The sequence below is a fragment of the Diceros bicornis genome, chromosome 37 (assembly GCF_020826845.1).
Source record: "Diceros bicornis minor isolate mBicDic1 chromosome 37, mDicBic1.mat.cur, whole genome shotgun sequence".
In the NCBI taxonomy this organism is placed as follows: domain Eukaryota; kingdom Metazoa; phylum Chordata; class Mammalia; order Perissodactyla; family Rhinocerotidae; genus Diceros; species Diceros bicornis.
Window position 1 is genome coordinate 27998577 of NC_080776.1, and position 15658 is coordinate 28014234.

Consider the following 15658-nt stretch of genomic DNA (forward strand, 5'->3'; position numbering starts at 1 on the left):
AAGAATATGTATTACATGCACACACACACACACACACGGAAGAATCTGGAATTCTGGAAAAAGAGGAAGGGGAATGTAATCAGTGATAGAGAAAAAAACTTGAAAAAAGGACAGTCTTTGCAGGGAGAAAAACCCAGATACCATGAAGGAAACCTCTGGTAAAGAAAAGGGGCAACTCAAAGAGAGTCAGCAGCCTAATGAAGCATCTTTTAAAACAAAATGTCCCACTCCAACTTCTAATGCCCTAAAGTGATGCTGTGAGGCACGAGCCACACTTCCCAGCCACGTGCTGAGGAAATCCCACACGGAGCCCAGAAAACTGAACACGACGATGATACATGTTCATTTACCAACCAGACACCATAGAGTCCCATTTTTCCCTCAGTGACTGTGTTAAATCCACTTACGGGTTTATTGAAACACCAAGTCTTTTCACAGACTTGCCCTCAGGTGACAGCATGGAAACGTTTTCCAAGTGCACCCGAGCTCGGTCCTCTGAAAGGGCCCCAGGAGCCCCACCCCAGCACCACAGGCTGAGGCTTGCTGTTCCCGCAGTCCTCCTGTCTCCTTCCCTGTCCCCGCCCATGGGAAAGCAGAGACCAGGGATGCTGGGCCAGGCGGGCAGGGAGAAGGCAGCCCAGGGAGTGGGTGTGGGCAGAGCTGGGGGCACCCCCAAGGCAGAGCCAGGGTGCAGCTTCTACTCACTCCTTGTCAACGGAAAGGAGCCCCAAGGACGCTGCCAGGTGACCCTCGCTCCTTCCCAGGAGCCGAACACTGGCTCTGCCGGGGTCTATATGCTCCTCGGGCTCCGCAGCCAGAGTGGGACACCCTCAGGGCAGGAGCCGGGTGTGCACACCAGCTACACCTGCCACAGCGCCTAAGATGCTCATGGAGGGGGAACTCGGGATATTTGCTGGAATAATTTTAAGTGTTAAATTGAAAGTACACGGAATAAATGTACTTTAATGAACAAATACTGCTAGGACTATTTAACTTAGGGATTAATCTGATATGCTGCATCAGTTCCATCTTAAGCTACGTAAAGCTGCATATATTTACTTACAAAAAAAGATTGCCAATTAGCTGCTGTGTCCTAGACACAGGCACATGGTGATTTTCCCCGGGGATCTCCAGTCCTCCCCTCTATGCTGAAAAGTTTGTGAGACACACACGTACCATCCCCTGGGAACATGAAGGGCCATGAGAGACAGAGAGGAACGTCAAATCCACGCAGACAGGGTCCCACAACAGCCCGGCGGCCGCATGCTCACTCTCCCCATCCCACCCGGCACATTCACGGCCCCTGAGCTCCCTCCTGTCCCCATGGAGGCAGGGGCCGTGTTGGGCTGGGTGGTTGCAGGCACACCTGGGAGGAGGCCAGGTCTCACCCTCGGCTGTGCTGGCTGGGTTCCAGCCCTGCTGGGGGTCCGCAGTCGTCTCCCCAGGCCCACTCTGATTGCCAATGTCCAGGGAGTTGGCCAGGTCTGGCAGCGGTAGGGAACTGTCATATGCGAGGTCCATGTAGTGGAAGAAACCAGGAATCAGGAAGGTGATGTTCTAGAAAACAAAGAGCGGCATTTCAGAACCTGGCGAGAATCCACACTGACCCACTGGACCATCCGCTGTCCCTCCTGGGAACAGAATGAAACGATGCGCGCACACCTTTGGACGAGGTTCAGAAAGACCCCAGGTCACGTTCCTTCTGACAGACCCGAAGTCCCTCTGACGCTCAACATGAATTTATAAATTTTTTTCCCTTTTGCTTATGAAAAAACTAAATGAACACACCCTGAGCTGGTCATACCAACATCCACACATCTTCCGAGCAGACGTCTGGCCTCCGCCCCACATCTTCCTCACACCTGGAGCTGTGTTTGCACACTTCTCCTTACTCAGCTCACGGGGAGTGAGGCATGCCCCAGCATAAAAAGACAAAAGGACTTCAGACAGAAAGAAACTGGCCCCTGGGGTCCTGCAGGCGCCTCTGCTGCACTGGCCATGGCCTCATATGAGGGTCCCAGGCCCAGGAGCTGCAAGGACAGGTGCTTTCTCTGAACCCGTGTAGCCTCTACTCCCAGACGGTTGCCTGTAGCTGCATGAATCGGAACACTCTCAACCTCAGAGGGAGGTGCAACCACCCACACAGCCCCCTGAAAGGACACGACACCCTCAACGTTCCTGTGGGAATCCCTTGTCCAGAAATTATGCTAACTGCGTTTTCATTAACCTCAATTGAACTAAGTTTCAATTAATTTAACTAAAACTTAACTTGCTTGCTTCTCAGTATCTCTGTCAGAGGACAGAGAGGACCTGCTGTTGGAGCGTCAAATGAGGCAAGAACGTTCTGACTGGCTGTCACACTGTCACTGGGTCCAGGGTCAGCCCCAGTGTCAGTGACGAGGGCACGGATGCTCCCTCCCTCTGAAGCAGCCCATGGTGAACAAGGCGCCCCCTGAAAGCCTGCGGGGGCATGGGAGCCACTCGGAGTCAGGAGCCATGCGCCCACAGCAATGGGAGGGGTCGGGGCCACCACCTCTCCTTCCCCCATGACCCTCCTCCCACTGAGTGCGGGGCCCGTGTGCCCTCCCAGGGAGCCCCTTGGGACACTCTGAGACTGCCTGAGATGCTCGCCCTGGGAGCCCGGCCACCAAGCACCACACAGGGGCTCCCAATGCTGGCCCCAGAGGAGGTCCCAGCCAGCCAGACCCATGAGCGGACGAGCCTGGCGAGGACGCCACCCCCAGCCGACACCACGTGGTGCAGAATGAGCTGTCCCAATAAGCTCAGCCCAAAAGGCTGATTTGTGATCAAAATATGTGATTATGGTGTTTTAGGCACTAAGTTTGTGGTGTTTGTTTGCAACAACAGACACGGACCACTTGGCACAGTCCTGGACAAGAAAAAAAGGGCAGTCAACACCCCCAGCAGGCCTGGTTCTTTGTGTAGACTTCCACCTCCCCATGTTCAAGGAATTTAGAGAAAGCTTAACCCAAGGAAGAAAGCTATAGAAACACCTTCCTCTACCGCTGACCACACGACGGCCCCCAGGACAGTCAGAGGAGGTGTGGGCAAGCCCTGGCCTATGAGTACTGAGCGAATTCCCACAGCTGTGACAGACACCCTCATCCAGTAACTCAGACGTGACCTCACTCACAAAGGGGCTTCAAGGCAAGATCCCCCTCCCTCTCCAGGGGTGGTATGTTGCATATGACAGGAGCCCAAGGGCTCTGAAGAGGGTCCAGGGGTCATCGAGTGCTCAGTGTGGGGTCCAGAGAAAGGAGGGCAGGCAGGAGCGGGGGGAAAGCCGGTGAGTTGGATGAGAAGACAGAAGCACAAGGCCTGTGACGACACACACTCTCAGTGTGGAACACAGAGCAGCTTCCCTACATGGGACCTCGGCCGGCACTCCAGGAAGGGCCCCACCTTGCCCAGGAGCTCCGTCTTCCCATAGCCGAACAGCATCAGCGCAAAGCTGTGGTTGATGCCATAGATGGTCCCATCTGGCAGGAGGGTGATGAGGCCGCTGATGGTGGAGAATACCCAGACGGACGCCAAGTAACCCCCCTCGGGGGCCACCTTGCCATCTTTAGCCTCCTCGCTACCGGGTTTAGATTTCAGCCTTAAGCTCAGAGGAAAGGTGGTGCCATCCTTGGCTCTTCCAACAGACCTCTGAATCTTGAGATTCTGAAAGAGAGACACGTCACTAAGCTGACAGCAGCATCTCCAGTACCCGAGCTTTGAGTCTTTGCCGCTTTAGATTTAAATCCCATCCCACACCCGTCACGGGGAGCAGCCCCAGAACATCTAACTCCCACACTGCTCTTCCTTCCTCAATCTCCCTGTACCTCGTCTTCACTCCAGGGAACACAGAGCCCCAATTAGGAGTCATGCCTGGAGGTAGGGGGACCCGACTCCTCACTCCAGAACAGCCGAGCACAGCGCACACAAGGGCAATCAAGAAATGCACCAGGACTGGAATGGCATCTGTGCAACCTTGCAGGGAGGGAGAGCCAGCGTGTTTCTCCCTCCTCAGCCTTTTAGCACCAGTGTCTCCAGGGTCCCACCTCTGTGGGCAGCCCCAGCCCTCACTCCACCCTCTGTCCTCCAGCCTGAGGGCAGTGACTCCCTCTGTAGCTGGACCATCCGCCACCTGCCTCCCCAGCTCTTCCAGCACCCACACAAGCAAGTCCTTGCATTATGTTTCTCTGCTTTAACTATTTCAGTGTACCTGGTTTCCTGAGTAAATCCTGACTGAGGCAACGTCCCTAACCACAGGCTTTCAGAGTGTGCTCCCTCTCTAGTTCAAGATGGCAAAGCAGCCCAGGCCTTTGCAGCCATCCCCTTGCCCAATCCCACCTGCCCCTTTATTTGAGGTTCACCCTGTAAGACGTGAGATTTGCAGGGGCCTGTGTCATAGGCATAGCCCTGAATGTGGGGGAGCTCCCACTTCACCAGCATTGTGCCCTGAACGGGGCCAGAATTTGAGACCCCAGGCTCCCCATGGCAAGGCTGCAGGCGGGCACCCCAGGTCCCAGTGAGCCCTGCGAGGAACGAGGGGCTCAGTGCCTGTCTCCACTTGCTGCTGGGGCGTCAGGTGGCTCGGTCTGGGGCTAGCACAAACGTGCTGCTAAGAACGTGCTCATGCGTGCCTTCTGGCATACGCCTCTCTTGGGTGCACACCTGGGGTGGTTGGGGATCTGCTTATGTTCAGATTTAGCAGATGATGCCAAACTGTCTCCCAAGTGGTTGTTTCTACTGACGCTCCCACACCTCTGAGGCCCAAGTGGCTACTGCTTTAGGACAGAATAAAGGACACAGAATAAGACTGGGTGGGGGCTTCCAATTGAGCCGGAAAGCTTAAAAACATTAAATGACCAGCTCAGAGGGTTCAGCTCTTAGCCTGAGGCCAGAGAACCAGGGAGTGCCAATGGATGTCCTGAAAGAACCTCTTATTTCTTACAGCAGCAGAGCCAACTTCAGCCAAAAACCAGCTGTCCAGTCTACTCCTGCAGGTCGCTGGGATGTGACATCAGTTGAATCCACAGCAAGGCACGTCACTTGTGTGAAGGCTACACGCTAGTTGGGAAATGGGGCACCTGAAAACTGGGAGGATTCAGTTGATAACAGAACCTCCACCCCCACTCCAAACTTCCAGTGCCCCACAAAGCAGCCGAGTCTCCCCCATTGACCCACCGTTCTGCCTTGAGGGAAACCTGCCATCAGCCAGTTTTGCCTGCTCCTCTCAGACCTCTCAGTAAAGAGAGACCGCTGGCCCCAAGCACACTCTATGGAGAGGGCTGAGGGGATGGGGTGGTCAGTTGGGGAGCCACACAGGCTCTGACCCTTGGTCAAGACTTCGGAGCCCAGAGAGCTCTAAGCAGAACCTGTCCCACTGTGTCCATGCACAGGACGCTCCTGCTGTCAGGAACCCCAGCCTGCATCTCTGGGTTATGGATTTGGGTCTAAGAACTTGGCAGTCACCAGATAAACAGCCTCCAGTGGCCACATGGCCACATGGTGCAGGCGGTCAGGGCTCCTACCTTTGGGATGTGCTCAGCAGGAGGAGGGAGCTGCACAGAAGGGATCAGGTCTGTGATGCACTGCCCGACCACTTCCTCCCCCGACGCGTACCCATGCAGATGAGCAAAGACACTGTCGCATGACGTGATGGTTCCCTGGGAGGAAAAACCAGTGTTTTTAAGCATTACAATGAAAGTTTCTTGCACTTCAGCTTTAAACCTCACGGGTCAATGTCTTCAAGCTGCAAGCAAGACCGTTAGCGCATGCCTGTACCAGAAGCACAAGAGGTAGGCATACACATGACCCTTCTCCTTCTGCCACATGTGCCCACAGTGCTGATCCCGAGGCATTCTGCAGAAGCCCAGCACACACTGGAGGCTCATTAGCAATAAGTACAACCACATCCACAGCTCACATGAGCGCTGTCCGTATGCCAGCCACCATTCTGAAGGTTTCACGTGTGTTATTTTACTGAAGTGCTGAAACGATCCTGAGTCGTTACAATTATGTCCGATTTTACAGATGGGGAAACTGAGGCACAGGGCGATTGGGCCCCTTGCCCAAGTGCACGTGATTAGTAAAGGGCATAGCCACGGCAGACCCTCCGGAACCCCACATCCTCTTTCTGCCCAAAGGCACTCAGCAGGGAACAAAATCTGCTGAAGCGCTGGGAGAGGAGAGGCGCGGTCAAGTTACCCGAGGCTGGGAACTGAATGCACTCACATCACTCTGGAAAGCGACCCAGGCAGAGACCCTCTCCACGGGCTCCAGCACGACCACACAGCAAAAGCTGTGTTCCTGCTTCATCTGCTTCATCCACACAGACACTGGAATCTTCTCCCCACTGTGGCTCACGATGTCCACCTGCGGGCACAGATGGGCTCGTGCCTGGCCACCCCCCCAGCCACCAGGCCCTCCCCGACTCCAGGGACATGGGCGATTCAGACTTCTGCTCACTTGCCATACATTTCAGAAATTAACCAAGTACAGACAAGGTTTCTTACACCTAACCTTACACCCTCTGAGGGAACCTTCTATCAGAAGACTAGATTTATGTTTCATCCTCAGCTTCATGGCAATACAGCAAGGAAAAAAAGCAGTATCCCTTATTTCTTAAAGAAACAAACCCCAATGCATGCTGATTATCTTAATTGTCTTTTTAGTAGTCAGTCTCTTGGATGAGCAATCTCTTGGATGTAGTTGATCCTACTTAACTTCTCTCAGTGCCTGAGGCTCAGGGCTCACCATCTAACCCGTCAACATCCGGGATGGAGGCATCACACGGGAGCATCAAGGCTCCAGGGCAGTCTCTCCAGTCCCACCAGCCCCTCCAATAATAAAATTATGTGACTGACATGCCACCCTGCAGGTCTGCAAAATGCTGGTCAAGCTTCATCCCTCGTCAAGCAGCACCAGGGACGCCCATGTCACCCCTCACGCCAGGCCAGCGGCAACACTGTTTCTGTTCCTGAGATGCCTCCCACCCACAACCACTCCAGAACACCAACACTGAGGGGAAATGACGCCTACGGTGACTGGTGACAGCGGGCCCCCAGCAGCACACTCCAGGCTGGCAGCCAGCTGAGGGGCCTGCACTCACCACTGTGCCAAACACGACGGCAGCGTGCCCGTCGGCCTCCACGCGCTCCTCGCTGAGGGCTTCCACCACGTCGGAATCTGGCTTCAGGAAGAACTGCGTGAGCTTCTGGCCAATCAGGTCATGGCTGCTGTACCCCAGTAGCTGGCAAGCTTTGTCGTTGGCAACCAGGATCTGCGGGTGGCAAGGAGGAGAGGGCACAACTGTCACCACCCTCCTCTAACTCCTGAAAACAGTGAAGAGAAGGCGGCACAGGCACCGGCCAGGAAGGCCCAGAGACCCGTCCTCCCCCGACGTCCTACTGTCGACGGACTCACAACCCTGACACCCTTGGGTCCTCCAGGGTCTCGACCACGTGGAAACAAGAACATCCACTGGTCAGTGCATCAGACGGCCCCCAGAGTGGAACCACGTGTCCTTCACCCGCCAAGATGGGCACACCATGTCATCAGGACTATGAGGAAGAGATGGGGATCTACGCCACACTTCTTGCTCATCTAACAATTTCAGTTATTTGTACATAAATGTGCATTATGCAAACACATTTAATTCAAATACTGAATATCCATTCTTATTTTAGTTGAGCCAACACTTTAGCAAGCATGAATAAATAACGTGTTTCATCCCGCTCCTTGAATCTCTTTTTGTTTTTGTGTGAGGAAGATCAGCCCTGAGCTAACATCCATGCCAATCCTCCTCTTTTTGCTGAGGAAGACTGGCCCTGGGCTAACATCCGTGGCCCTCTTCCTCCACTTTATATGGGACGCCACCACAGCATGACCTGACAAGCAGTGCATGCGTGCGCACCCGGGATCCGAACCCAAGCCGCCAGCAGCAGAGCGCGTACACTTAACCGCTACGCCCCAGGGCTAGCCCCCATTGAATCTCTTTCTTGATGAGAGGATTCAGTTTGTTTCGACTGATTCATCTTTAGGTCTCCAAAGCATGTCTTGCTACTATCTAGACAAAAGCAGATTTTTTTTTAATTGCACCTAAAACACACAAATTCCTCTGTTTGAGGTTACAGATTGAAGGCACAGACCCCAAACTCACAGCTAGGTCACAAACTGAAGCAAATACCTCCGTGGTCTTAGCGTCCACAGTGAAGATGGCCTTGTTCGGGTTGCACATGGGGGCTGGGAGCAGGGGCATGGACCACCCTGAGGACAAGCCCCGCAGCAGCGAGCAGCAGGACCTGCTGCCCAGGGGCCCTGCCAGGTCTGCCGGCTCAGGCCCAGCTGGGCAGTGCAGTTTTCTTGTGCAAATATTCTGGGCAGCCAACGATGATAGACAGTAGGAGCTCCATCTGTCTTCTGGAAAGAAAAGGAAAAGAAGCTTTAGACCTCACGCGGCTGCCAGGAGCTCACATGAAACACACAAAGCACACAGCCCCTACCCCCAACTCCTACAAAGGATCCAAGGATTAAATTAACCTGCAGAGTTGATTCTCTAATTGTGCGTCTGAACAGTCCCCAGAGTCCACCTATACAAGCAGCAGGTGCTTCACGGCCATGCAGAGCCATGTCCTATCAGAAGCACAGAGGACCCGAGCTCAATGTTTTTGTGTAAATAACACTCAGGATCCTCCCCGCCCACCCTCCACCGGGCTCTCCTACAAACATCCCCCTTAATCGGTCAGTGGATTTAAAAAAATAAAATAAAATAATAAAAAAACACCCCCTCTCTCTTCTGACCCTCTTTCTGAGATCCAAGCCCCTCCAGCTACTGCCCGATCACTTGTTCCTGGAAAGCCTCACAAATTCAAGAGCTACCTGCTGTCTCCACTCCCCCTCCCTCCATTCTCCCTTCTCATTCACCCATCAGGTTCACTCCCCACTCCCGAAAATCTGCTCTCAGCAACATCTCCAGTGGCTTCCAAGATGCTCAACCCCATGGTCAATCCTCAGGCCTCACCCTACTCTGCCTTTAGCAGCACTGGGCCCGGAGGCTCCCCGCCTCTTAAACCGCCTGCCCTCGGCAGAGTACCTTCTCCCTCCACCGTCCTGACGTCCCACCACTGCAGGACCCCAGACTCCGCCTCACAACCTCCACTCCATCCCAGCCACTCCTTGGTGGCTTTACATACACTTCACGTAGAAACGTGCTAACGGCCCCACACTCACACCCCTAGCCCCAACCCCTTCCCTGGGCTCCAGCTACCTGCTCCCCTTCTTTCCTATCTCAGTAAATGTCAACTTCATCCTTGTAGTGGCTCAAACACCAACCAAACAGATATGACTCAGCCCTCCTTCCTCTCTGGGTCCTTCGTAGAGGAGTCCCCGACTTTCTCAGTTAGTGGCCTCACTCTGACGTTCTCTGAAGCTGGAAATTGCACGGCCATCTGCCATGGCCCTCCTCTTCCCAGGCAGCCAATCCCAAGCTTGACTCGACCCCTCCTTGTGCCTCAGGACAGGCACTGTGACACCAGCTTTGCCTCTGCTCCTCATGCAGCCACCACAACGACCCAACCCTGGGCCAGCGTCCCCGGCCGAAGCCCATGCTCCTGAAAGGGGCTTCCTGCCTGCCTCACAGACTCGCCCAGCCCCTCGCCGCAGCATCTCTGGCCCTCTCCACAAAAACCCAGCATACACCGCCCTCTGAACACACTCAGCCCTTCCATAACCCCACACTGGGGAGCTCAGCTCCAACCCTCCTCCTCTTTTGTCAGCCGCTCCTCTCCTGAGACCAGATCTCACCTCCCCTCTCCTGAGCCCCTTTCTTCTGGCTCCAGGCCACCTCTCCACTGTTCCAGGTCCACCCAGCTTCAAGCACGCACCTGCTGTCTCCTCAAGCACCCCTCTCAGATGATGAGCCCCTCAAAGGCAGAGTGACGCTTTCTTCCTCGCTGTGTCTGGGCTCTGGAGGCACCAACGGACTCGGAGACATAAGTGAATGGGGAGCGGGGGGGTAGCAGGTGCCCCACAGTTCTCGGCCCACTCCTGGGGGCACCACCACCCGTGTTATGAGGTTGGCTGCCTATCAGCCTAATTTGTGTCCAGGAAGAAGCCTGAGCCTGCAGTGCAGTCAGTAAATACTTACTGAACTAAATTAGCAAAGCCATATTTCACTTGTCACACAGCCTAGCCCAGGACAGCGTTCTCACACACTCTGATCTATGAAATAACGTTTTGCTCTAATTTGACCCTGAAATGTGGAGGCGAATTCCAACCGCTGCCTAAAAAGGAGAGTTTCATGCCTAAGAATCAGCAGAACAAATGTAACAGCAAAGGGTCCTGCCAGCATCGTCTGCCAGCATGTCCTGGGCACCCAAACACACATCTTTTCTCTGCAAGAACAGAATAGCGGAACAGAACCAAGAGCGACTCTGCATTTCCATTTTCAACACTGATGCCCACAATGATCAGAAGGGTGGTTACCGGAGAGCGCCATCCTGCTTTGGCAGAGTTTCGAAAGCCCATTCCTTCTGCTCAGATGTCTGCGGGCTGAGGACAAAGACTTGCTGGGCTCAGAGGTGGTCCGTGCTGCAGGGCCCTCCGTGGGCACTGTCAGGGAGAGGTTCCCGCCTAGGCACCTCTGGTCCTCTTCAGAGGCCACCGAGCCTCTGTCCTCCATCAAGAGACGGTGGGCCAGTGAACAATGGTCAGTTAGAAAACAAAGTGAACCCGATCAATGCCTGCAATGCAAGAACATAAAGGCAGCTTCACCACTAATTCTTCGCAAGGCTGAGTTAAGCTCAGCCCCAAAAGACTCACTGCCATCCTGGGTCAGAACCTACAACACAACTTCATACCAAAGTCGTGCTAAAAGAAGCTCTTTCAGAGAAATGTATAGGAAGATATGGGAAAGAGAGAAGGAAAAACAGGAATAAAACAGAGTAGAAAGGATGGAGGCTGCAGGTCCACATGAACTGAAAACGCTCCCAGGTCAAGAAAAACATTATCAATGGCATGAGAACCCACCAACGTGTGAGGGTCTGCTTGCCCCCTCGGCCCCAGCTTTCCCCAAATCCCATGGGTCTGATCGGCTGCACCCAGAATCACCCACAGAGCTTCCAACAAAATAGCAAGACAAGGCCAAGGCTGAGAATCTGGAGATGGGCTGGCACCAGATGTTTATATTTTTCTTTTTAACTTTTTATTCTTGGATACTTGTGGATTCTCACACAGATACAAGAAGAAAATACAGAAAAACCCCACGTGTCCTCTACCCAATTTCCTCCCGGGTGATATCCTGCACAACTACAGGACAGAACTGCTGCCTGCAGGCCCAGCGAGGGGGCCTTGACGAAGTGAGGAGTTCAAGGGGCCAGGACGATATGCCCACCCAGACAAAGACACTGCTAGAAAAAGAAACTACAGACCAATAACTCTCATGAACATAGATGTAAAAGTCCTCAACAAAATATTAGCAAATCCATCAAGTAAAATGTAAAAAGAATAATATACTACAACGAAGTAGGGCTTGTCACAGGAATGAAAGGCTGGTTTAAGATTTGAAAATCAATCAACGTAATCTACCATATCAACAGGCCAAAGAAGAAAAATCACACAATCATACTAATTGATGCAGAAAAAGCATTTGACAAAATCCAACACCCTTCATGAGAAAAACTCTCAGCAATTAGGAATTGAGAACTTCCTCCACCTGATAAAGAGCACGTATGAGAAACATACAGCTGGCCACACACCTGACCTGATGCTGAGACTGAAGACTTCCTTCTGAGGTCAGGAGCAGGGCAAGGAAGTCCATAGAGCCTCTTCTATTCAGCACTGTCCTGGAGGTCCCCAGCAGTGCACAAAGGCAAGAAAAAGAAATAAAGGCATATACCCTGGGAAGGAGAGCATAAAGCTGCCTCGATTCACAGAAGACATGACCATAAACAGAGAAAATCCTAAGGATTCATAAGAAGACTTACAACCTGACTTTTTTAAAAGGGGGTGGAGGGTAAAGCTTTTGAACAGACACTTCAACAAAGAAGACCAACAAATCACAAAGAAGCACACAAGAAAATGTCTATCATCATTAGTCATCAGGGAAACACAAATTAAACTCACAATGAGCTATCATTACACAACCAGTAGGGTGCCTAAAATTAAAAAGAATGGAAATGTGAAGTGTTGGTAAGGATGGGGAGCAGCTGGAACTCTCATTACTGGTGGCAAAACACAATGGGACATACACCCACTTTGGAAAGCAGTTTGCCAATTACCCTGGGACACAGTAATTGCCCTCTGAGGTATCTACCCAAAAGAAAGGAAAGTACAAGTCCACAAAGACTTCCACATAAATGTTGACAACTGCTTTATTCTTAATAGCCCCAAACTGGAAACAGTCCAAATGTCCATCAACAGGAGAACAGGTAAGCAAATTGAAGACATCCACACTAAGCGATCCTGCTCAGCAATAAAAAGGAATGAACTGGTGATACAGTCAATGGCATGGATGAAGCTCAGAATCGTTATGCTTTGTAATAGCAGCCAGATACAGAAGACCACATCCTGTAGTCTGATGTGAAGCACTAGAAAAGACAAACCTGACCTACAGGGACAGAAAGCAGAGCAGTGGTTGTCTAGGGCCGGTGGTGGGAAGGGCATGGGGATTGACTAAGAAAGAGCACAAAGGAATTTCTTAGGGTGACTTAGGAAGTGTTCTGTGACTCAATTGTGGTTGTGACTGCAGGGTTGTATACATGTCTCAAACCTCACTGACCTATGTACTTAACATCGGCATGCTTTACTGCCTGTAAATTATATCTCAATAAAGTTGATTTTATTTATTTAATTATTTCCCCCCCAAAGCCCCAGTAGATAGTTGTATGTCATAGCTGCACATCCTTCTAGTTGCTGTATGTGGGACACGGCCTCAGCATGGCCGGAGAAGCGGTGCGTCGATGAGCGCCTGGGATCCAAACCCCGGCCGCCAGCAGCGGAGCACGCGCACTTAACCGCTAAGCCACGGGGCCGGCCCAATAAAGTTAATTTTTAATGTCAATGGCCAGGTAAAACATGCAGGTAGTCACAGCTGAAAAGAAGATTAGTGAATTGGAAGGTATATTTGAATGAATAACCCAGAATGCAACAGAGAAACACGAACATAAAAATATGAGAGAAGTTAAGACATAAAGACTGAGACAATCTAACATCTAATTGCAGAGAGAATAGAGAGGAAGAAACATTTGAAGAGATAAGAGTGAACGACCTTCAGTAACAAAGAAATAAATCCACAGATCCAGGCCCCCTGTAGGGGCACTCAGCCTACCAGATGTGAAAACTCTGCATGAAACCATAGTTACTGTGGTGGTGTGTGTGGGCAGGAATAACCAAATTGATCAAAGGAACAAATGGGAGCCCAGCCAAAGACCTGTGCATGTATGAACACTTGATATATGACTGAGGGAGTATTACTTATCACTGGAGAAATATGGGCTAATCATATGCACATGACGGTGCTGGGACAACTCATCGTCCAGATGGGAAACAATGAAAACAGAGCTATCAACACACCATCTGTGAAAGTCAAAACACTCAACTTTTAGAAGAAAATTAGAAAGACTTTCTGTAAGACTGAGTAGGGAAAGTTTTTTAAACAAGCAAAGGAGCTTCTGGGAAAGTACTCCTTGCTCTTAGGGGTGAGATCTGGAAGCAACCATCTTTGTCCCACTAGAACACAAGCTAGGAAACACATAGCTCCACTCGCTCCCACTGCTGCTGTACAACCAGAAGCAGAACCAGCCAGGATGAAGCCAACAAAGTGGACAGCAGAGCAGAAAATGGCAAGGATGTCATTTTGAGCCACTGGATGAAACCTGCCTTCCTCTGGATTTCAGGTTTGGGGGCTCTTTACTCACCCTCAGAGCTATTCTGAGACTGCATCTGTTTCTTGCATCAAAGCATCCTAAAGAATACCCAGGATGATGTGATGGAGGCTGTAAGCAAAGGGCCCCTCCCAGATCCCAAAGGTCAGCCAAGGCTTCCTGGAGGAGGCACCAGTAGAGCTGAGCCAGGCAAAGCGGAGTGAAGAAGCCTTCCAGGCAGAGGCATTTTAGGGCAAAGACTCCCACAGTGCCCTTGGGGAGGAGTCAGTACACAGGAGAGCAGACGGAGATGGGCCTGGAGAGTATGAGTGGAACTCCCAGGGCCTCGTATGCCTGCCCAAGCAGTCTGGGTTTTACTCCAAAGATTGACTTTAAAGTGGTCTATGCTTGGGAGTAACGTGACCAGATATGCTCTTTGCAAGACCACTCTAGGGGCAAGGTGGGGGGCGGGGGGGGGGGGAAGGTTACAATAATCCAGGCAAGAAATTATGAGGTCTTAAATTAAAGCAAAGGCAGAAAGATGGAGAGGAGAATCCAGAAGAGAAAATTCGACATCGTATTAACATAGATGTACTGGGTGATGAGATGTGGAAGGTAAGGGGGGGAGAGGCATTAAGATCGCATCCCAAGTTTTTAGCTCAGGCCATTCTCTGGGAAAAGGAAAACCGGTAAAAAGAAGATTAAGGATAAAGCCCAGGTATGCATGGGACATCCAAGCGGGGATGTCGAGAAGCAGTGGAAGTGCACACTGCAGCTCATGCATTCACCTACTGTCTACTGACAAGCTCTTGGATGCCAGGCACGTCCTGGAGCTCAACTCCTAGGAGGACGGGCACTACTAAGTAAACAAAACGCACAGTCAACTCTAGGCGAGAGGACCCAGCGCGGGTGGGTTAGGCCGAGGCGGGGCGCCGGGGCAGGAGGCGCGGCCCTGTCCTGGGGCCCCCAGGGTGCGGCGCGGGCCAACACCCCGCAGGAGTGGACGCGGGCAGCGCGGGGCCACAGGGCTCGGGTTGGGCTCGCCCGAGGGCCGCGCCAGGTCGAGGCGGAGGGACCCCGCGGAGCCCGGGCCGCCTTTCCGGGGCAGACATCTCACCTGGAGGGGCGATAGTCAGCCGGCCACGCTCGCTTCTCCCCGCCGGGAGGGAGCCGATCCACGCCTCTACCCCACCGACCAATCGCAGAGCGAACCGCGCCGATTGACAGGCCCAAGAGCCAACCACTGGTGCCTGTGGGCGGGACTCAGCGAGCCCGAGCGGAGAAGCCCGCGCTAACGGTTGCTAGGGACGCACCGGACTCCCCCTACGGTGCCTCGGAGGAGCCAAAAGAGACGGCGCCTCAGCCATCCCCGTCCGGCGGACCCGGTTTCCTCCAGACTCGGGATCGAGAAGGGTGAGCAACGCGGAGCTCGCCTTTCGGCGGCCTCGCCCTGGAGGCGGGGGGCGCGGGGCGGCTCCCTCACGGGCCACGCTCGCCCGCAGAGCCGAGGGCCGACGGAGACTGCGGCGCCCGCAGTGGGCTCGGTCGGCGTCCCGAGTCCCGACCGGCTCTCTCGGCACCTGCAGGCTGGAGCTGGCCCTCTGCCTCTTACCCCCAGTTCCCCACCCCCCCAGCCTCGGCTCCCGCCCCGGCACGAGCGCGGGCGCCCTGCGCTGAGCGTTAACGGAGGCAGCCCCTGCGCTCGGACTGGATCCGCGCGGCGATGCCCCGACAAGGCCGGCCCATTGTACAGACGCCGCCGGGAGACCCGCATTTGGCAGCTCCAC

General features: G+C 53.2%; 1 protein-coding gene across 3 annotated transcripts in view; it reads right to left on the minus strand.

Moving 5' to 3' along the window:
- Window positions 1-15377, minus strand: part of PASK (PAS domain containing serine/threonine kinase) — a 37634-nt gene extending 22257 nt beyond the window's left edge. Inside the window, exons 1-8 of one of the 3 annotated variants that reach the window (XM_058533358.1) lie at window positions 14989-15376; window positions 10495-10751; window positions 8198-8430; window positions 7121-7291; window positions 6244-6384; window positions 5541-5675; window positions 3424-3684; window positions 1389-1557 (exon numbers count right to left, since the gene is read on the minus strand). In XM_058533358.1, the coding sequence (XP_058389341.1) occupies window positions 1389-1557; window positions 3424-3684; window positions 5541-5675; window positions 6244-6384; window positions 7121-7291; window positions 8198-8430; window positions 10495-10690 (1306 nt within the window). In that variant the 5' untranslated portion in view covers window positions 10691-10751; window positions 14989-15376. Of the gene's footprint in view, window positions 1-1388; window positions 1558-3423; window positions 3685-5540; window positions 5676-6243; window positions 6385-7120; window positions 7292-8197; window positions 8431-10494; window positions 10999-14988 lie in introns of those variants that run through there. The other 2 variants (XM_058533359.1, XM_058533360.1) reach the window with 2 other exon arrangements.
- Window positions 15378-15658: the final 281 nt, after the last annotated feature.